General features: G+C 39.5%; 1 protein-coding gene across 2 annotated transcripts in view; it reads left to right on the top strand.

Annotated features, from left to right (window-relative positions):
* The first annotated feature begins 13492 nt into the window (after nucleotides 1-13492).
* MKRN2 (makorin ring finger protein 2) overlaps nucleotides 13493-22832 on the top strand; it is a 27492-nt gene continuing 18152 nt past the window's right edge. Inside the window, exon 1 of one of the 2 annotated variants that reach the window (XM_070493809.1) lies at nucleotides 13493-13940. In XM_070493809.1, coding sequence (XP_070349910.1) covers nucleotides 13915-13940 — 26 coding nt within the window. In that variant the 5' untranslated portion in view covers nucleotides 13493-13914. Of the gene's footprint in view, nucleotides 13941-14036; nucleotides 14375-22832 lie in introns of those variants that run through there. The other variant, XM_014838406.3, reaches the window with a different exon arrangement.

Here is a 22832-nt window from a genome sequence, read left to right as displayed (position 1 = left end):
GGGTCCTGTAAGATTATAATGGAGCTGAAAAATTCCTATCTCCTAGTGATGTCATAGCCATCATAGCATTGTAGCACAACGCATTACTCACGTGTTTGTGGTGATGCTGGTATAAACAAAGCTACTGTACTGCCAGCCATGTAAAAGTACAGCTCATACAATTATGTACAGTACATAATACTTGATCATGATAAACGACTGTATTACTGGTTTCTGTATTTACTATACTATACTTTTTTCGTTATGTTAGAGTATACTCTTTCTACTTATTTTGAAAACAAAAGGTTACTATAAAACAGTATACTGTGTTACTCTGGCAGCAGCCTCATACATCTCGTGTTTACTGTGTCTCTTGATTGCATCATTTTCTCTTGTGCTTGATTTAATCTCATGTTGTTTTGTTCATCAGGGCACCTAAGTTTTGTATAAAATCCACTGTTAACGTTGCCAGTAAGAGACTACATTGAGCGATTGACCTGGAAACAAAATTAAAAGTGATTAAGGTCTGTGAAGGTGGAAAATCAGTGACGGTTATTGCTCGCCAGTCAGGCATGTCCCATTCCTCCATAGCTATGATCCTGAAGAACAAGAACAAAGTGACAGAAGCTGTTGAAGGATCTGCTTCATGAAGGCAATGAGACTAACATAAATTCTAGAAGGGCGTATATCAACATGGAGAAACTTCAAATGACCTGGATTGAAGACCAGACACAGAAGGGTACCCCTCTCAGCACCATGACTGTCGGGGCCAAAGCAAAAAGTTTGTGACGTTGAAAGAAGAGGCTGGACCCGACTACAATGTTGAATTTACTGCCAGCTCTGGGTGGTTTAAGTGATTCGAGAATCGTTATTTGTACCAATGTGAAAGTGGGTGGGGAGTCTGAGTGCTGATGTGAAGGCAGCTGGAGAATTTTTAGAAACTCTAGGTAAGCTGACTGTGGAGGGAAATTACTGCCAGAGCAAATATGTGATATGGATGAAACTTCCCTATTCTGGAAACAGATTCCTGAAAGACTTTCATCCACAAGGAGGCCAAGTCGCTGCCAGGCCTCAAGGCTTTTAAGGATGGGATAACAGTCTTGCTTGGGGGCAATGTTGCAGGCTACAAATTGAAACCCTTTTTCATCTGGCACAGTGAGAACCTCGGGGCCTTCAAGCAGATCAGTAAGCACACCCTGCCAGTGCACTACAAGAGCAATAAGAAGTCATAGATGACCAGCTCCTCTTCCAAGATGCCCTCCTGAATTTCTGTGCCAGTGAAATGGAGAAGTACTGTTTTGAGAATAACATACCTTTCAAGATTTTGCTTATTGTTGACACTGCCCCTGAACATCCTCCTTTTATTGGTGATCTTCATCCCAGGATCAAAGTGGTATTTCTCCCTCAAAACACCACCTCTTTAATCCAACCAATGGAGCAAGGAGTTATAGCAGCTTTTAAGGCCTACTACCTGAGGGGGATCTTTGCCCAGGTTATTGCTGCAACTGAGGAAAATACTGTGCAATTCTGGAAGGATTATACCTATGACTGCATCCCAAGAACCTTGTTTGAGCTTGGGGTGATGTCACCAAGGACTTTACAAATGGCATCTGGAAGAAGACAACTCAAGAGCTTCATCCATGGCTTCAAAGGATTTACCAAGGATGATAAGATGGCAAAAATCATCAAGGCTGTGGTTGAGATGGTAAACAACTTTATCTTGGGTATGGATGAGGATGACATTGAGGAGCTCCTAGAGGTGGTTCCTGAGGAATTGGCTAATGAAGAGTTGTTGGAAGTGGAACAGGAATGCATAGCTTAAGAAATGGCAAAAGAAGAGGATACTGCAGGAGAAGTAAAAGAACAAGAACCCCCAAGAAAAATTCACAATTAAGGGTTTGGGGGAAGCTTTTGCAGACCTCGACAAGCTCCTTAAAAAGTTTGAAAACATAGACCCCAACACCAAAAGGTTTCATTCATAGAGAGAAATGTTCATATTGCATTATCTGCTTACAAGCAAATCTATAATGAAAGAAGGAAGAAACCAAGCAAACCACCATGGACATATTTCTGAAGAGAGTGACATCTCCTCCTCCTGCCTGAGGCTAGGTCTTCAGGAGGTATTCCAGAAGAAGGTATTGTTATCATAGGAAATGACAGCTCCATGCGTGTGCTTTTGATTTGCATTTCCTTAATGACTAATGATGTTGACATCGTTTCATGTTCCTATTGGCCATTTGTATATCTTCTTTAGAGAAATGTCTGTTCAAATCCTTTGCCCATTTTTTAATTGGGTTATTTATCTTTTTATTGTTGAGTTGTAAGAGTTCTTTATATATTCTGGATATATATCCTAAATATTGTCTTTTCACTTTCTTGATGGTGTTATTTGAAGCACAAAGTTCTTTAATTTTGGTGAAGTCAAGTTTATCTATTTTTTTCTTTTGTTGTTTATGCTTTTGGTATTTGATCTGAGAATCCTTTCCCTAATCCAAGGTGATGAAGATGTATGCCTATGTTTTATTCTAAGACTTTTATAGTGTTAACTTTTACATTAGGTCCCTGATCCATTTTTTGAGTTAGTTTTGGTATATGGTGGGAGGTAGAGCTCCAACTTCATTCTTTTTCTTGTGGATATCCAGTTGTTCCAGCCTATTTGGTGAAACTACTATTCTTTCTCTGTTGAATGGTCTTGCTTCCCTTTTCAAAAATCAGTTGAAAGACAACCTATTGATGGGAGAAAATATTTACAAATCATATACCTGATAAGGAGTTAATATCCAAAATATATTAAAAATTCATGCAATTTAATAGCAAAACCCCCAAACAATCTGATTTAAAAGTGGGCAGAGGAACTGAACAGACATTTTTCCAAAGAAGACATACGGATGGGCAACAGGTACATGAAAAGGTGCTCAACATCACTAATCATTGGGGAAAGGCAAATCAAAACTGCAATGAGCTATCACCTCACACCTGTTAGAATGGCAGTCATCGAAAGACAAGAGATAACAAATGTTGGCAAGGATGTGGAGAAAAGAGAATACTTGTGTACTGTTGGTGGGAATGTAAATTGGTGCAGCCACTATGGAAAACAGTATGGAGGTTCCTCAAAAAATTAAAAATAGAACTACCATATGATCCAGCAATCCTACTTCTGGGTATATAGCCAAGGGAAATGAAGACAGGATAGTAAAGAGATAGCTTCACTCCCATGTTTACTGCAGCATTATTTACAACAGCCAAGATATGGAAACAACCTAAGTGTACATCAATGGATGAATGGATAAAGAAGATGTGGTAAATATATATATATCGTGGAATATTATTTAGCCATGAGAAAGAAGGAAATCCTGATATTTGTTTTCTTAATTTCTTCTTCAGATTGTTTCTTGCTAGTGTATAGAAATAGAATTGATTTTTGTGTATTGATCTTGTTTCCTGCAACTTTACTGAATTAATTTATTTCTCTAATAGTTTTTTTGTGAATTCCTTAGGATTTCCTATATACAAGATCATATCATCTACAAATAAAGATAGTTCTACTTCTTCCTTGCCAACTTGAATAACTTTTGTTTCTTTTTCTTGCCTAATTTCCCTGGCTAGAAACTCCAGTATAATGCTGAATAGAAGTGGTAAGAGTGAATATTCTTATCTTGTTCCTGTTCTTAAAGGAAAGCTTCCAGTCACTCACCATTAAGTCTGATGTCAACCCTGGGTTTGGGGTAGATGACCTTATTGGTTTGAGGAAGTTCCCTTCTCTTCCTAGTGTTTTTCTTGTGAAAGGGTGTTGGATTTTGTCAAATGCATTTTCCACACCTATTGAAAGAACCATATGGGTTTTTTTTTCCCTTCTTCTATTTATAGTGAATTACATTGATTGATTTTCATATGTTGAACCAATCTTGCATTCCTGGAATAAATTCCACTTGGTCATGATGTATAATCCTATTTATATGCTGTTGGATTTAATTTGCTAGTATTATGTTGAGGATTTTTACATTTATATTTATAAAGTATATTAGTCTATAGTTTTCTTGTGATGTCTTTGTCTGATTTTGTGATCAAGGTAGTACTGGCCTCATAGAAAGAGTTGGGAAGTATTCCCTCCTCTTCAGTCTTTTGCAAGAATTTATAAAAGATTGGTGTTAGTTCTTCTTTAAATGTTTAGTAGAATTCACCAGTGAAGCCATTGGTTCTTGCTTTTTCTCTGTGGGAAGTTTTTTCATTACTAATTGAATCTCTTTACCTGTTAGAAGCCTATTTATATTTTCTCTTTCTCCTTCAGTCAGTTTCAGTAGTTTGTGTTTTTCTAGAAATTTGTCCATCTTATCTAAGTTATCTAATTTGTTGGCATACAATTGTTTATAATATTACTTTCTAATCCTCTTTATTTTTGTAAGGTTGGTAGTGATATCCCTTGTTTCATGCCTGATGTTAGTAATTTGAGTTTTCTGTATTTTTTCTTGGGCTGTCTAGCTTGTTTGTCAATTTTGTTAAGTTTTTCAAAGAACCAACTTTTTATTTCATTGATTTTCTCTATTCTATCTGTATACTCTATTTTATTTATTTATTTATGCATAAATCTTTATTGTTGCCTTCCTTCTGCTTGTTTTGGGTTTAGTTTACTCTTCTAGTGTCTTAGGTAGAAGATTACATGATTGATTTGAGATTTTTAACATAAGCACTTACAGCTATAAATGTCCCTCCAGTACTGCTCTCAACGTGTGCCATATGTTTTGGTATGTTTTGTTTTTCTTTACATTCATCTCCAAGTATTTTCTAATATCCCATGTGATTTCTTCTTTGAACCATTGGTTATTTAGGAGTGTGTTGTTCAATTTCCACATATCAGTGAATTTTCCAAATTCCCTTCTATAATCAATTTCTAATTTTATTCCATGTCCATTGGAGAACATGCTTTGTATTATTTCAGTCCTTTTACATTTATTGAGATTAGTTTTATGGCCTAGTATGGCCTATCCTAGAGATTGTTCCATGTACACTCAGAAGAATGTATATTCTGTTGTTGCTGAGTGTTCTATGGATGTTGGTTAGATCTAGCTGATTTATAGTGTTGTTCATATCTTCTATTTATCTTCTAATTGTCCCTTCCATTATTGAAGATGGCATACTGAGGTCTTCAACTACTGGTGAACTATTTCTCTGTCTAGTCTGTGAGTTTTTGCTTCATGTATTTTGGAGCTCTCTATTGGGTACATATACATTTATAATTTTTATCTCAATAAATTAATGGTTTTATCATTCTAAAACCTTTTTTTGTCTCTAGTAAAAAAAATTTTGTCATGACATCTATTTCTTCTGATATTAGTATAGCCACTCCAGTTTTCTTTTGGTTACTGTTTGTATGATATATCTTTACTATCCTTTTACTTTCAATGTATTTTTATCTTTGAATGTAAAATACATTTCTTGTAAAAAGCGTGTAGTAAGATCATAGTTGTTGTTAGTTTTCATTCTGCCATTCTCTGCCTTTTTATTGGAGAGTTTAACCCATTTACATTTAATATAGTTACTGATAAGTTTAGATTTATGTTTCCTGTTTGTTTTCAATATGTCTTATGTCTTTTTCTGTTCCTCACATCCTCCATTACTGCCTTCTTTTGTGTTGAATATATATTTTCTAGTGTACCATGTTAATTCCCTTGTCATTTCTTTTACTGTATATTTTTTGTTTTCTTAGTGTTTCTCTGGGAATTATAATTAACATGTTAATTTATAACAATCTAGGTTAGATTAATACCAACTGAATTTCAATAGCATACAAAAACTTTGCTTCTGTATTGCACCATTCTCTCCCCCATCCTTTATTGTCATACAAATTACATCTTTATATGTGTGCCCATCAACACAGATTTAAAATTCTTCATGTAGTTGTCTTTCTAACTGGGTAGGATAAAAAAAAGTTACAAAAATGCATTTATGCTGCCTTTCATATTTACCTATCTAGTTATCTAGTTACTTTTACTGGTTCTCTTTATTTCTTCATGTGGATTCAAGTTACTGTCTAGTGCCCTTTCATTTCAACCTGAAAGACTCCCCTTAATATTTCTCATAGAACAAGTTTTCAAGTGATGAATTCTTGCAGTTTTTGTTTATCTGGGAATATGCTATGTTCTCCATAGTTTTTGAAGGATAGTTTTGCTGAATATAGAATTCTTGGTTGATAATCTTTCTCTTTCAGCAGTTTGAATGTATCATTCCACTGCCTTATGGTCGCCATAGTTTCTGATGAGGAATCAGCTGTTAATTTTACTGAGGATTCCTTGTACATGATAAGCATCCTTTTGATGCTTTCAAAATTCTTTCCTTGTCTTTGTCTTTCAGCAGTTTGATTATGATGTGTCTAGGTATGGGTCTCTTTGAGCTTATCCCACGTGGAGTTTGTTGAGCTTCTTGGATGTTTAGATTAATATTTTTCATCAAATGTGGGAAGATTTCTTGCCATTATGTCTTTAAATATTCTTTGTGTCCTTTTCTGTCTCTTTGTAGGACTCCTATATGTTGGTAAGCTTGATAGTTTCCAAGAACTCTCTGAGGCTCTGTTCTTTTTTCTTTAAAAAAAAAAAAAGGCAGCTTTATTGAAGCATAGTTGATATACAAAAAACTGCACACATTTAATGTATACAATTTGATTAGTTTGGACATAGGCATGTACCTGTGAAACTATCACCACAATCAATGTAATAGGCATATCCATCACTGCCAAGATTTTGCTTGTGATTTTTTGGGTTTTTTGGTAGCTGTTATTTTGTGATAAGAATACCACATGACATTTACCCTCTTCAAAAAATTTTAAGTGTACAATCCAGTATTGTTAACTATAGGCACTATGTTGTACAGCAGCTATCTAGAACTTTTTATCTTGCATAACTGAAACTTTATACTCATAGAATCTGTTCATTTTTATTCAATCTTTTTCCTTTTATATTCCTCCAACTAGATAATACCAATAGGCCTATATCCAAGGTCACTGATTCCTTTTCTGCCTGCTCAAATCTACTGTTGAGCTCCTCCAGTAAAATTTACATTTCAGGGACTGGCCTGGTGGCATAGTGGTTAAGTTCCGTGCATCCCGCTTTGGTGGCCTGGGGTTCACAGATTCAGATCCCTGACACTGACCTAGCACCACTCATCAAGCCACACTGTGGCAGCATCCCACGTAAATTAGAGGAAGGTTGGCACGGATGTTAGCTCAGCGACAATCCTCCTCAGGTAAAAAGAGGAAAATTGGCCACAGATGTTAGCACAGGACCAATCTTCCCCACCAAAAAAAATTTTACATTTCAGTTATTGTACTTTTCAACTCCATAATTTCTGTTTGGTTCTTTAATACTTTCTGTCTCTTTATTGATATTCTCCATTTAATGAGAAATCATTCTCATACTTTCCTTTAGTTCTTTATACATGGTTCTTTTTTAGTTCTTTGAACATATTTAAAATAGCTGATTTAAAAATCTTTGTCGAGTAAGTCCAACATCTGGGCTTCTTCAGGGATGGTTTCTACTGACTGCTCCCCGCCACCCATGTACGGGCCATACTTTCTTGTGTCTTGGAATGCTATATAATTTTTATTGACAACTGAACATTTAAAATAATGTAGTGTGACAACTCTGGAAATCAAATTCTCCCCATTCCCAGGGTTTGTTGTTGTTGCTATATGCTGTTCTAGAGTGTCTTAAAACTTCTGAAAAGCAGCCAGAGAAAAGGAGCACTTTACCTTCATGGATGTAAAAATAAGATTGATGGATGGCTTTGTAACAGAAAAAAATTAGGCCAGAAGACAAAACAAAAATGACATTTTTAAGTGTTTGGGGGAAACTATCAACCTAGAGCTATATACACAGAGAAAACATCTTTCCAAAATGAAAGGTATACATGAGTTAGTATACACACACATATTTTCTTGCTTTGTTAGCTAAGACGGCCAAGAAGCAATGACACCTCAGTGGTAATAAATATACCTAGCACCTAGATCTTGGTTTCTAATGATATTCTCCAATAGAGGCAACCAGGCCTCCTTGAGGCAGTGGCTCTTTCTAGGATTGGAACAGAAAATAGACAAGATGAGCCTGAAGCATCTTGTAGTCCTGAATAGTAAGAAAGTCCTCAAGAAAAAAGAAAACACCATGATGGGGGTGTTTTAGTGGCCAGAGATGGAACAATTTAAAGAAGAAAATAAATAAATTAGTATTGGGTTATAAGCCAAAGTATAAAATAAATATCCATGAGTCCATATTGATATACATAAATTACCGAATAAATAAATAAATAGAGGGAAATAGACAAAACTCCCATGCAGAAGAATTCTAAGTAATTTATGAAGATACTCTACTCTCAAGGAGATGGAGCATAACTCCCCACTCTTTAAGTGTGGGTTGTGTATAGTGACTTCCTTCTAAAAAGGACAGTATGGAAATGAGGGAACTTTACAGTGGAAAAAACCTGACAAACACAACCTCAGCCAGGTGACCAAGGTTAACATCAATGGTGATAAGTCATATTGGTGGTATGCACCCCTTATATGATGTGATGACAATGGCACTTTAGCTCTAGGTTCTTCCTCCCAAAGCCCATAATCTCAGTCTAATGATGAGAAAATGTCAGATAAATCCTAGTTGAGGGACATTCTGCAAAACGTCTTACCGGAACTCCTCAAAACTGTAATGGTCATCAAAAACTAGGAAAATCTCAGAAACTGTCACAGCCAAGACGAGCCGAAGGAGACATAATGACTAGATGCAACGTGGTATCCTGGATGTGATCCTGGAATAGAAAAAGGTATAAACTAAGGAAATCTGGATAAAGTATGGACACTTTAATTGTTCATAATTTAAAAAAAATTTTCATTAATGATGACATATGCTACACTGATATAAGATGTTAATAATAGGAGAAACTGAGTACAGAGTATATAGGACGTCTGTACTATCTTCACAACTTTTCTGTAAATCTAAAATTATTTTAAAATAAAAAGCATATTTTAAAATGGGGGAAAATTATTATTTCTCAACTAATAAAAGCTGAGAAAATTAATTCTTGGAAGATCTTCAGTATAAGAAATACTAAAAGAGTTCTTCTGGTTGAATAAAAATGATCCTAGATGGAAACATGGAATGGCTGAAATGAAGAATACCAAATTTTAAAACAGCATTTACTACAATATGTTGTTGGGTTTAAACATATGCAGAAGTGAAATATATGATAACAATAGCACACAATAGGGGAGGAGAGTAAATGGAGTTAAGCTGTCGTGGTTTTTTGCATCGTTGAGAAAGGGGTAATAATAGTAATAAACCCTAATAAGTCACAGATGCATATTGTAATCTCTAGGGTAATCACTAAATAATTATTTAAATATATAATTAAAAGTGTGTAAACAATAAAGAAAAATATGGAATAATGGAAAATGCTTAATCCAAAGGAATGTAAGAAAGGAGAAATAAAGAACAAATAACAGATGATATGATTGGAAAATTAATAGCAAGATGGTAAATTTAAGTTCAACAATATTATATTTAAATGGAGTAAATAATCCAATTCAAAAACAAAGATTATCAGACTGGATTTTAAAATTAATCAACTATATGCCATTTACAAGAGGTGCAATTCAGATATAAAAATACCACATAGGGGCCAGCCTGGTGGCACAGCAAAACTCACACATTCCACTTTGGTGGCCTGGGGTTCGTCAGTTCGGATCCCAGGTGCAGACATGGCACCGCCTGGCAAGCCATGCTGTGGTACGTGTCCCACATATAAAGTAGAGGAAGTTGGGTACGGATGTTAGCCCAGGGCCAGTCTTCCTCAGCAAAAAGAGGAGGATTAGCGGCAGATGTTAGCTTAGGGCTAATCTTCCTCAAAAAAAAAAAAAAAAACCACGTAAATTGAAAATAAAAGGATAGAAAGAGATATTTCATACAAACACTATCTGAAAGAAAACTAATATGATTATATTAATATCAGATGAAGTACACTTTAAAACTAGAAGAATTTCTAGAAATAAAGAGGGACATTTCCCTTTTTTAACTAGCACTCTCAGAAACATCTTTTATACATGTGATTTTACATAGTATATTACATGCACCACAGCATGATCTTCACATTTCTTCCACTGAAAATACTACCCTGATGCAATGAACAACTGAATTCTTAGAAACAGCTTTTATACCTGTCTTTACATAGTGTATTATGCACACAATAGTGTGGTGAATACATTCTCTTACTGATATAACACTGTCCAGATTCACATGTGCAACTAGTACAAAGATGGACATTTCTTAGTGATAATGTGTTGACACAAGAGAAGATAAAGCAATCTTAAATGTGTTTGAACCTAAAAACATAGCTTCAAAATATGTAAATCAAATGTTGACCAAACTAAAAGGAGAAGAGACAATTCCATGATGGGATTACACTAGAAATCAATAAGAAAAAGATAACTAGAAAATCCTCAGTTGTTTGCAAATTAAGCAGCAAGCTTCTGAACAACTTTTGAATCAAAGAATAAGCAACAATGAAAATAAGAAAATATTTTGAACCAAATGGTAAGGAAAATATGACATAAAAACTTGTGGAATGCAACTAAAAGGTGCTTAGAAGGAAAATAACAGCTTTACTTAAAAAAGAAAAACGTTTGAAAATTGGTGATTTAAACTTCCATCTCAAAAAGCAGAAAAATGAGCAATTTGAACTCAAAGAACATAGTAAAAGGAAATAGCAAAGATACAAGCAGAAATCTGTGAAATAGAAAACACATGTACAATTGAGAAAATGAACAAAGCCAAAAGCTTGTCCATTGAAACATTAACAAAATTGGTAAATTTCTAGTAAGACTGATAAAAAAGAGATAAAACACCAATTATTAATATCAATATACCAATTATTGATACCAACAATGAACGGAGACATCTTTGTAGATCCTACAGACATTTTAAAAAGAAGATATTATGAACAACTCCATGACAATAAATTTAATAATTTAGATGAAATGGACTAATTTATTTGGAAAAAAAAAAGAGCTTCCCAAACCTGACACAAGAAAATGAAATCTAATTAGTCCTTTATGTAATACAACAATTAAGTCTTTAAGAATCTTCCTATAATTTTAGCTCAGGGCCAGTCTTCCTCAGCAAAAAGAGGAGGATTGGCAGCTGATGTTAGCTCAGGGCTGATCTTCCTCAAAAAAAAAAAAAAATCTTCCTATAAAGTAAACTGCAGGCTGAGATGTCTTCAATGATAAATTCTTCCAAACATTTAAATGTGTGTGTGTGTGGGGGGGGGGGAATCCCTATATTACACAGATTTTTCCAGAAAATAAAAAATAGGGAAGACTTCCAAACTCATTTTTTGAGGCCAGCATATCTCAGATAGCAAAACCTGACATGGACATTACAAAAAAGGAACACTACAAACCAATATCTCTCAGGATCAAGGACACAAAACTCCTAAACACAATATTAACAAATAGAATTTGATGATTTATAGAAAGAATAATATATCATGGCCATGGGATACCTGAGGAATTCAAGGTTGGTTTAACATTCAAAAATCAATTGATATAATTCAACACATGAACAGAATAAAGGATAAAACAATATGGCTTTCTCAGTAGATGGGGGAAAAGGATTTGATTAAAAATCACATGTTCATGATAAAAATGCTAAGAAAACTAGAAAGAGAAAGAAACTTATTTAATTTGATAATGGATAGGTTCAAAAACTCAGGGCTAACATTTTGATTAATGGTGAAATATTAAATACTTTCCCTGAATTCAGGAACAAGACAAGCATGTCCACTATTATGACTTCTATTTAAGGTTACACTGAAGGTTTGCAGCAGTGTAATAAGGCAAGAAAAAGAAACAACAGATAGGAAGATTGAAAATGAAGTAAAATTGTCATTATTTGCTGATGGCATGATTGTGTGTATAGAAAATCCAAAACAATCAACAAACCAACCATTAAAAGTAATCCATGAGTTTAGCTTGGAGCAAGCAACAAACAATTAGCACATTTTTAAAAATTTCATTTAAAACAGCATCAAAAAATCCTCTAGGTACCTAGGAATAAATCTAATAAAAGTTATTGAAGACCTGTCTACTGAAAACTACAAATTTTCTAATATACTTCCTAAATGTCTGAGAGATTTCAAAAGTTCTAAGTAATTGGAAGTATATATTATGCTTATTCATTGGAAGACAATATTTTTACAGCAAAGTTAAAGAAAGAACAATACACAGCTACATACAACAACATGGATACTTCACAGATACAATGTTGGTCAAAAGAAGACAGACAAAAGAGTACATACTGAATGATTTCATTTATATGAAGGTCAAGAACAATCAAAGCTAATTTATGGTGATAGAGGTGAGAATAAGCAGTCACCTTTGGGAAGTGATGACCAGGAGTCAGCATAAAGGAGCCCTCTGGGGTGTCAATATGTTTATCTTGATCTGGGAGGTGGTTTCATGAGTATATACATATGCAAAATTTCATAGAGGCATATATGTGTTTTGTGCACTCTACTATAGTCTGTTATATCTCAATTTTTAAAAATTTTAAAAAGAAATAAGAAAAAGCAATGGGAAACCATTAGAAGTGTTAAAGAAGGTGAACGACATGATCCAATTTATGTTTTAAAAATAGGTTTTGTGTGACAACAGACTAGAAGAGGGCAGGAGCAGAAGCCAGAAGAACAGTTAAGAGGCTATTGCATGGGCCAGGCAAGGAGTTGTTGACCTTAAAAATAAAAGCCAGCCATTTTATTAGCAAAAAGTGGGTTTATTCAGGAATAGCAAAGAATTACAATTCAGGACATGCTATCTATGGTGAACCGCAGGTAAGTCTGGAGAACAAAGGAGAGGAGCGTTCTTTCATAGAGGCGAAGGAAGAGTTGGGAGGGGCTGTTGTAACAAAGAGTTCCTTGGAGGAAGCTGGGAGTTCTAAGTGTAATGGCTTTTCATGGGCTGAGCTGTGACAGTCCCTCATTGGCTGAGCTGTTGCCAGGCAAGGAGAAGATCTTCTTTCCTCCTGCTGGGGTGGCAAAGCGGGCTTCTTCCTATTGCGTCTGCAATTTACGTCTGGTGGTAGGGCTTGCGAGCTCTCCCTTCTGGCCTCCTGACTCCCCTTGAAATGAGTTTCTGTTTACTAATTTTCACAGTGATGGTTACTTAGACTGGAACCACGACGGTGGCAATGGAGAGAAGACGCATTGCAGAGAGGTGTGGAAGCAGGATCTGCAGGACATGGGGAGCGAGAGGAAAGTGTCAGGAATATCTTTTGGGGGTTCCACCATAGGAGATGAAAGCGGATCAGCAGAGGAAGGCCAGGGGAAAAAATGAGGACTAACACTTGGGGTGGGAGTAGAGACTGTGAAAAAGAGCGATGGGAGAAGGCTGAGGATTTCCTGAAGCGGGAGGCGAGGTCTGGCGGGAACAGTTGAGGCAGGGCCTGCGAAAGCGCCTGGAGAGCGCACGTCGGGATGGGTAGGAGCGTTGGGATTAAGGTGCTCAGAGGAAAGGCGGCAGCTTGGCCTCGCGAGTGGGAAGGTGACTCCAGGGACGCGAGAGGTCGCTAAGGAATGCTCTTGGAGATGGGGGCAGACCCGTAGGAGCAGTGGCGCCGGGATCAGACCGGCAGGACTAGGATACCAGTAGGCCCCGCCCAGGGGGCCTGGAAATACTGGACAAAGGAGTGCGGGGAGTGGGGGTCCGCTCCTGGCGCGGAACCAATTGTGACGACTGCGAGGTTTCTGGCCGGCGCTACAAAGGTGACACACGGGGGAGGTGGCGTGCGTCGGCGTGACGCGGCCGCGCGAGACCGGCAGGGCCCAGGCGGCGACGGCGACGGCGACGGCGGCGGCGGCAGCGAGAGGCGCGGTGGCGACCAGGGGCCGGCCAGCCTGACCACCATGAGCACCAAGCAGATCACTTGCAGGTCAGCGCGCGGGGCCCGAGGGCCCCAGGGCTGTCGCCCGAGAGGGCGGGGCGGGGCGGGTTCGCGGGCGGCGTCCGAAGGCGGCGCTGGCGCTGCGGCCCGACCCCGGACGGGCCGGCGCGAGCGCAGAGCGTGTGGCCGCTGGGCTGGAGGGACGGGCGCTCCGGGGCCGGGCCGGGGTGGGGCTCCGCGGGGCTGGCTCCGCGGACTCAGTGTAGCAGGAACAGGAGGCCTGGAGTCGAGTCAGGGGGCGCTGAGAGAGCTGTGACCGGGGGGCGGGCTCCGCGGCAGCGGCCGTGAGCCGGCGCCGAGGGCCTCTGGGAATCTGGGCCCCCAGGCCGCCTTCGCCTCCGGGATCTGAAGAAGTCCGGTGTGACCTCAGCTTGCAGAGGGGTCGCCAGTGAGAACTGTCGTGCGGAAAATGGAAACGGCAGGTAGCGGTCACCGCAAGTTTGTTGATTGCCCCACGTTTCCAAGGCTGTTACAGTCATTGTCACTAGATTCCCCAGGAACACTGCTAGGCAGGTATTATTTCCCTTTTACAGTGCAGGAAACTCAGACTGAAAGAAACCGAGTGCTACTCTTCAGTCTCAATGAGAGGCCAGTTTACGTGGAGAAATCCAACGGTAATGGATGGATCTAGGCGGGTGCTGGTGGAAAATTCAAAACTGCATGGCTGCACTGTGACTGCTCATGTCAAGTAGAAAAAGCTTGCTTATGTAACACCTCAGTTCCTTGGTAAGCTTGAGGCCTGCCGGCACTGGGATCCTGCTCTTCCTGAACTGATAACTTGGATATTACGAATTTTATTTTAATCATTGGTTTCAGTTAAATCTGTGTGGGAAACATGGCTAAAAAAAGCCCAGTTATATGGTTTGGTTATGTAATAAACGGTTTATTTAAGTATCATCTATGTTTTTCTTCTCTTCATCAGTATGAACAGTTGAGAAGTGACTGTGTAAAAAGTTTTCTGTTGGTGTTGGTCTGTATTAACTGTTCAGCGAGTTTATCCAAGGCCCCGGTGGCTAATATTAAGCACTTGTCAGAAATTTGCACTTAGGTCTGTAGAAAAGAATTTTCCCAGGTTGTTTGTACTAGAACATCTTTTGTGAAGACCTGTGTATGTGTGTGTTTTTATTTGGATAAAGTTTCTCCTGTTGCAGCAATACTCTCAGTCCTTGTGGACGGCATAGCAAATTCCGGCTATTGCTTCTAAGATGTGTCCACAAAGCAGTGCACGTTTCCGTAGTGCTTGATAATTGAATCTCAACTGTGTGTGGTGTCTAATTTCACAGATAAGGAAAGCTTATGCTTAGAAAGACTTGAGAGTTGCCCCTAACTTCACATCTCACTACAGAAACGAAAACTTAAATCAGGATTGTCTTGCTTTTTCCTTCTGCGCTGAGAGTTGGCCTGACCTGAACGCTTTAATTCTGTGTCCCGAACAGATGTGTCCTGCAGGATGTGCAGTTGCGTGTAAACTCTGAGTGGGCTGGAATGCTGGGAAGGGATAAGTTCTAAGTACTAACCGGTGTTTGTTGGGGGGCTTACAATGTGCCAGGCGCTCTTTGAGGTGCTCTACCAGCCATTTCAGCCATATCGCGTCATCCAGCAACTGGATTCCACAGATGGTGAAACTAAGGCTAGGCATTGAAGTGACTTGGCCAGGGCCGTTCAGCTTCCAAGCGGCAGAGGTGTGGCATGAGAATCCATGCTCTTGGAGACTGTATAGCTCCCAAATAAGTTTGGGAAATGCTAAAGTTTCTTTACTGCAGGAGTTTTCAAAGCTTTTGATATGCTCATATGAAAGGTAAATTCATCCAAAAACATGCAGAAAGTAAAAGAGGTTTACTTGCAAAAGGATATGAAAGAGTCGGACCTCACGGGACTGTGTCGCCAAATAAAAAACACATTTAAATGAAAAAACCTGCAATACTACCAGGAGTACCAAGTGTGTTCACGGTGGAAAAGCTTTTTTCGCTGTACTATCTTATTCACTGAAGTCTTATCTCCAGACATTGGTAACTTACAGGAAGTGTTCAAGGTATGATTTATTTTGGGGACCAGACCTAAACAGGGTGCTCAGCTGTTTTTGGTTTATTTCAGGGAGCAAAGTGTTTTTTGGTTTGTTTTCCTGACTGTGGAATGTGATATATGTGCTTATTCTGAGCGGCAGCAGGACAAAGTGTTAGTTTTGCTTCCATTCTAATCTTCGTTACTTCCCTCTAAGAGATGAATGTAAAATGCTAGGATTCTCAGACTTAACGACGAAAACACTCTGTATGTTATTGCCTGGAATGGCAAGAATAGCTGCTCACACAGTTGTGCTACCACTCAGCTCTGCTGGTTGCTTGACAAGCCTCTCTGTCCAGCATCTCAATCCGGGCATCATTTTTTGCTGATTCTTTTTCCAAACCATCTCCCTACGTCTTCCAATCTGTTTTCAAAGTCCTGGTGCAGGCCTTATTATAGCTCGGTAGCCAGTTTCTTTGTTCGCCTCCTGAGGTGATAGAGGTCCCTTTGTTTCATAATCACCAGTAGAAAACCCAGAATTCCGATTTCCTGAGAGTCAAGCCTAGAGCTTTTGATTCTTTGAAAGTCACAAAATATGGGGGATCTTGTCAGCCAGTAAGTGGTAGGAAGAACTTGAGCTCCAAAGTTGGGTGGTTTGGATTCTGACTCTGGTACCACCTGTGCCACAGTGTCCTCACCTGTAAAATGGAGCTGGTGTGCCTAACACAGCAGGGTTGGTTAAGAGATTAGATAATAATAACAACAAACTACCTTAGAGCATTTATGATGTATTAAGCCAAGCACTTACAGTTAAACCTCTCAGTACTGTGTCACAGCAGTCTATGAAGTAGAATTACTATAATCATATTACAGTTGGGCAAACTGAGGCTTGGCGTTTAAATAATTTGCTCAAGGCCACATAGCAAGCTGCCTGACTTCAGATTCTTCATTTAACCACTACACTGTACTGTATTTCATTCCCACCTTTAATAAGTTTAATTCAACCCTACCACCATTCCCGGCGTTAGCTCCCTTCCCACCCCCCCCCTTTTTTTTTTTTTTTTGGAGGAAGATTAGCCCTGAGCTAACTGCTGCCAGTCCTCCTCTTTCTGCTGAGGAAGCCTGGCCCTGAGCTAACATCCATGCCCATCTTCCTCTACTTTATATATGGGACGCCTACCACAGCATGGCATACCAAGTGGTGCCATGTCCACACCTGGGATCCAAACCGGCAAACCCCGGGCCACTGAAACAGAACGTAATGCACTCAACTGCTGTGCCACCGGGCCGGCCCCTCCCTTCCCTCTTGATGGATCTGTTGTCACAAGCAGTACAGCCATAAAATTTAAGCCTGTGAAAATATGCAGGAATATGTGAAGGAAGGTGACACTGAGAATGCAGATTACCCATATACTGGGAAATGATTGGCAAAAGCATTTTGCTAGAGGCAGGCACCATTGACAGGCCTACAGCAAACCAGATTGATTCCCTTTCACTCAGCCCTTGGCCTTGCCTAGAGCTGCTGGTGATTCTGTGGCTAGTAGTAAACCTGATATCCTTTGCAACAAACAATAGCCATACTGTCTGAAACAGTCTTTTGGGGTCACCCAGGATCATAGACCCTTTTGGAGTGTCCCCCAGAAAGAATTACCCTATTCTGAGTCTCTAGCTAGGAACTTGCTACCTGCACCCCACCCCCCACCCCAATTTATACCTCAGTCTTCTCTCTAGGAAGGTGGAAGGGATGGTTTGGCCATGAGGAAGGGTGCGCAGTTGGAGATCCATTATAAGATACAACATGAAAGAGCCCTGGATTAAGTTTAGTATAACATAAATGGGGAGGGATGGCTATAAGCGGATGACAAGGATGCCCCAAAGGACAAGCAGGATGCGCTCAAGCTAGTTTTGTGTTTGTCACTGGAGATTGGAAATGGTGACATATGCTACAAAAATAGGACTGGGTTGGCTTCCGCTCTTATATAACATTTGTTTCATTTGCCTTTCTTAAAGGCAGTGATGGTGGTCTAGAAGTTATTTTGAACCTGGTTAAATCTCAGCTCAGTCACTTACAGGAGTGAAATGGCTTGCATGAAGTCAGCAGCTTATAAGTGGCAAAACTAACTAGAAGACCCAATTGTGGTTAAATATATATATATATTTAAATATATATATATTTTATGGGAAAGATAATTAGCGAGTGCAGTTTCCAAGGCAAGTTTTCTGAATAGGACTTAATGGGAATTGTGGTAGGATTATGAAAGGCGTCCTTGTAGGACCACTGTTAAAAATCTCTGCTTTTGCTTGCCTGGTTAACAAGCGGTATCTGGTAGAGGACCTCTGGGAGTCTTCTACTCTGATTTTTTCAGGAAATCTTCTTGTCTACTTTTTCCAAAAGAAACTGTTAATGAAGTTTTTGTTGGATTTCATTTTTGTGGAACTCTTTATACAGCCATTTGAATCTGTTCTCTTCCAGAATTTATGAGTTTATTAATCCTGATGCCTCTTTGTCGTTCAGACTTGGCTCTTGGCACTGATTTTTTTTTTTTACTTTATACCTTCAAACGTCGAAGATTACCGTATGTGAGGATGAATGAAATAACATTGCAGTCTTGAGTAGCTTTTCTCAAAAAGAGTTAAACTACAGTCATGCATCACTCAGCCACAGGGATACGTTTTGAGAAATGCGTCATTAGGCGATTTCGTCATTGCATGAACATCGTAGAATGTACTTAGACAAACCTAGATGGTATAGCCTACTACACACCTAGGCTATATGGTACAAATCTTATGGGACCACTGTCATATATGTGGTCCATCATTGACCAAAATGTCGTTATGTGGCACATGGCTGTATTTAGAAGTGTAATATAGTTTTGTGTCCAGTAACCCCAAGACCACCCCTGTATTCAGAGATTGGCTAGAAGAACCCACCGGACTCAGCATATAGTTGTATTCAAGATTTATTACAGGGATGTGGGAAGCTAGATTATAAGGGAAAAGACACAGGTGGCATCTGGAGGAACCCACATGTAGGCTTCCCACCTTCACTCCCTCCTGTAAAGGGTCACACAGCACATTCTTCCCCCAGCAACAAAAATGCAGCAACAAGTGCCCAGGGAAACCCATTAGAGATTAAGTGCCTAGGCTGGTGACCCTCTGCCTAGCATGTACCAAAATTCCAGACTCCCAGAAGAAAAGCAGATGTTCAGCATAAACCACATTGTTTGTACAGACAATTTAGACACAATAAGCCACTCTTATCACTTAGGGAAATTTTATATCAGTGTAGGGAACTGTTTACCAGCCAAGTCCCAGTTGCTTGCAGGAGCCAGCCTTGTAAGCAGGCTTTTCTAAGGATAGCAGGCTCAAACCTGGTTTATTAACTCTTTTCTGCACACTGTCAACATCGGTATTGTGAATAACAAGATCCCTGTAGTATAGCCCTTTTTTTTTAAGTTTCTAACAAGAATACCCTTAGTTTGTCAGGTTCTGTACCGTTTTTCTTCCTTTCTTTCTAAGTAAACCTATAACAGCCTTATAGCAAGTTACTGTACAGTCTCTGATCTAGCGGAAGACCCCCACGGGGTGTTGCCTGGGAAAAGCCTACCTGACCACCTAGAAAAGACCTTAGAGGACAGCACCTCAGTATAGTCACTTAAGTCACAGGGTCCAGTTCTCATGTTTGTGGGCTCAGAAGTTTGATTGTGTTGGTGTACTTAGAGGTGGCTCATGCTAGCCAAACTCAGGAGATGCTGACATATAAACGAGAATACTGTCACGTGCCACATAATAGCATTTTGATCAACAACAGACCATGTATACGATGGTGGTCCCATAAGATTAGTTCTGTATAGCAGTAGGTGTGCAGGAGGCTGTACCATCTAGGTTTGTGTAAGTGCACTCCATGATGTTCACAATGACAAAATCGCCTGACAACACGTTTCTCAGAACGTATCCCTGTTGTTAAGCGACGCATGACTATACTCTTATCATTTTCCTGGGAGAAAAGAAACTGTCAGGTGGGCCTGGTCAGCACTTCCTCTGCTTTGGGGAAGATGAACAGGCCAAGAAAGTTAGAATTATACTCGGTGAGCAGGGAGGGATGTAAGGTCTTCAGATATTGTGGCTTCCAGCTGGGGCAGCCTCCCAGGCCCATCATAAGGGTCAACGTGTAGCATGAATGTCACGTGAGTTCTCTGGTACCCTTTCTCTGAGAAGAATATTCTGGGCCTCCTGACATTCCTGACCTTCCTTAGAGACCATTCCCCTCCCTCTGTTGTCAAGCCTTTTTCCAGTTCCAGGCAGAGCCATATAATTGGTTAGGGTTAGGCTTTCTGTGTTCAATCACATCTAGTGATGTTCCAGTTGTGCCTTCTAAAGTCCTTCCCAGGCATTCTTCATTAGAGACCAGATGTTCCCAATGACGTGTTCAAGAGCACTAGCTCTCTTGGGTCAGGGGCCCCAGATTGGGAAGTACCATACTATGTGCCTGCTACCAGTGGGTCTGTGGGGTTGCAGGAAGAGCCCACTGTGGGCTGGAGGGGTGAGAAGGTTTCTTGGGCCAAGCCAAGACTCATGCTGGTCCATGAAGGAAAGTGGGTTATAACAATTCAGTGAGTGAAAAATGGGGCACAGTATTTTAGACAAGGGCCACGGTATGGACAAAGGCAGAGTGACAGGGACTAGCTTATTTCACTTAGCATAATATCCTCAGATTTCATCCATGTTGTCGCATGTGTCAGAATTTGTCTTCTTTTTTAAAGCTGAATAATATTCTATTGTGTGTATATACCATATTTTGTCTATCCATTCATCCACTGATGGACACTTGGGTTCTTTCCACCTTTTGGCTATTGTGCTGCTGTGAACATGGGTGTACAAATACTTGAGTCTTTGCTTTCAGTTTTTTTGTGTGTATATACCCAAAAGTGAAATTGCTGGATCATCTGGTAATTCCATTTTTAATTTTTTTTTTTTTTTAGAGATTGGCACCTGAGCTAACATCTGTTGCCAATTTTATTTTTTTAATTTATTTTTCTTCTTCTCCCCAAAGCCCCCCAGTACACAGTTGTATATTCTAGTTGTAGGTCCTTCTGGCTGTGCTGTGTGGGACGCCGCCTCAGCATGGCCTGATGAGTGGTGCTAGATCCACGTCCAGGATCCCAACTGGCAAAACCCTGGGCCGCTGAAGTGGAGTATGCAAACTTAATCACTTGGCCATGGGGCCGGCCCCTCCATTTTAAATTTTTTGAGGAAGCGCTTTACTGTTTTACATAGTAGCTGCACCATTTTACTGTATGTGCTGTTTTATGATTTTTTTTTTAATATTTTTTTATTTTTCCTTTTTCTCCCAAAGCCCCCCGGTACATAGTTGTGTATTTTTAGTTGTGGGTCCTTCTAGTTGTGGCATCTGGGATGCCGCCTCAGCATGGCTTGATGAGCGGTGCCATGTCCCCGTCCAGGATTCAAACCATCAAAACCCTGGGCCGCCGAAGCAGAGCGTGCGCACTTAACCACTCAGCCATGGGGCTGGCCCCATTTAATCTGCTTTTTTCAGTTAATAATCTTCAACTTTCTATGTCAATAAATTTTCATTTATCTAATACCTAGTCTGTACTCAGATTTCCGCATTTGTCCCCAAAATGTCTTTTACATCTCATATGTCCAACCCAGAGTATAATCCAGGACTGAATGTTGCATCTGGTTATTATGTACCTTATGTTCTGTCAGCTAACCTAGTGTAGCGCCCTCCTTCTCTTGTTCTTTTTTAACAGCTTTATTGAAGTATAATTTACATACCATAAAATTCACCTGTTTCAATTGTACAATTCAAAGATTTTTAGTAAATTTACAGAGGTGTACAACCATCACCACAATTAAATTTTATAACATGTTCATCATCCCAGAAAAATCCCTTGTGCCCATTTGTAGTCACTCCCTGTTACCCCCTCTCCCATCCCTAGGCAACCACGTATCTACTTTCTGTCCCTATGGATTTGCCTTTTTTTTTGACATTACATGTAAGTGGAATCATGCAATATGTGGTCCTTTGTGTCTGGCTCATTTCACTTACCATAATGTGTTTGAAGTTCATCCATGTTGTAGCGTGTATCATTACTTCATTCCTTTTTATTGCCAAATAATATCCCATTTTATGGATATATTACATTTTATTTATCCATTCACCAGTTGATGGAATTGTAAAAGTTTCATTTTTTGGCCGTTGTGAATAATGATGCTATGAACATTCATGTATAAGTGTTTGTGTGAATGTATGTTTTCATTTCTCTTGGGTAGACACCTAGGAGTGGAATTGTTGAGTCATACGGTAAATTTATGTTTACATTTTTAAGAAAGCACCAAACTTAGCCCTCCCCCTCCCCCCGCTTTTTTTCATGACGCTTACTTGTTGAAGAAACCTGGCCGACACACTGCTGCTGCTCTTGTGTTTCTCTGATTACTTCCTCATGATGTCTTTAGCTTGTTCTCAGTCTCCTGTGTTTCCTATGAACTGGGAGTTAGATTTGGAGTTTTATTGGATTCAAGTTAAATGTTTTTGGCTAGAACACATTACAAGTTATGTTGTATACTTCATTCATATTGGATCACAGCAGCAGACACATAATGTTTGAGTTTCATTTTTTTCCACGTAGATACTGGGTCCAGCATCATTTGTTGAAAAGACTCTTCTTTCCCCCATTGAATTACCTTGACACCTTTATCAAAAGTCTGTTGATGATGTATGTGTGATCCTATTCACAGGCTCTGTAAAGAGCCTCCCTCAGCCTCCTTGAACTCCAGTCTCTGACTCTTCAACTCAGCGGGACTGCTGTGCTCTGCTTGGGGTTCCCCTCCCTGCACCGGGTCTAGAACATACCT

The sequence above is a fragment of the Equus asinus genome, chromosome 21, assembly GCF_041296235.1.
Source record: "Equus asinus isolate D_3611 breed Donkey chromosome 21, EquAss-T2T_v2, whole genome shotgun sequence".
NCBI classification, from domain to species: domain Eukaryota; kingdom Metazoa; phylum Chordata; class Mammalia; order Perissodactyla; family Equidae; genus Equus; species Equus asinus.
Note: the sequence above shows the minus strand (reverse complement) of the source record. Positions and strands in the feature narration are given on the sequence as shown.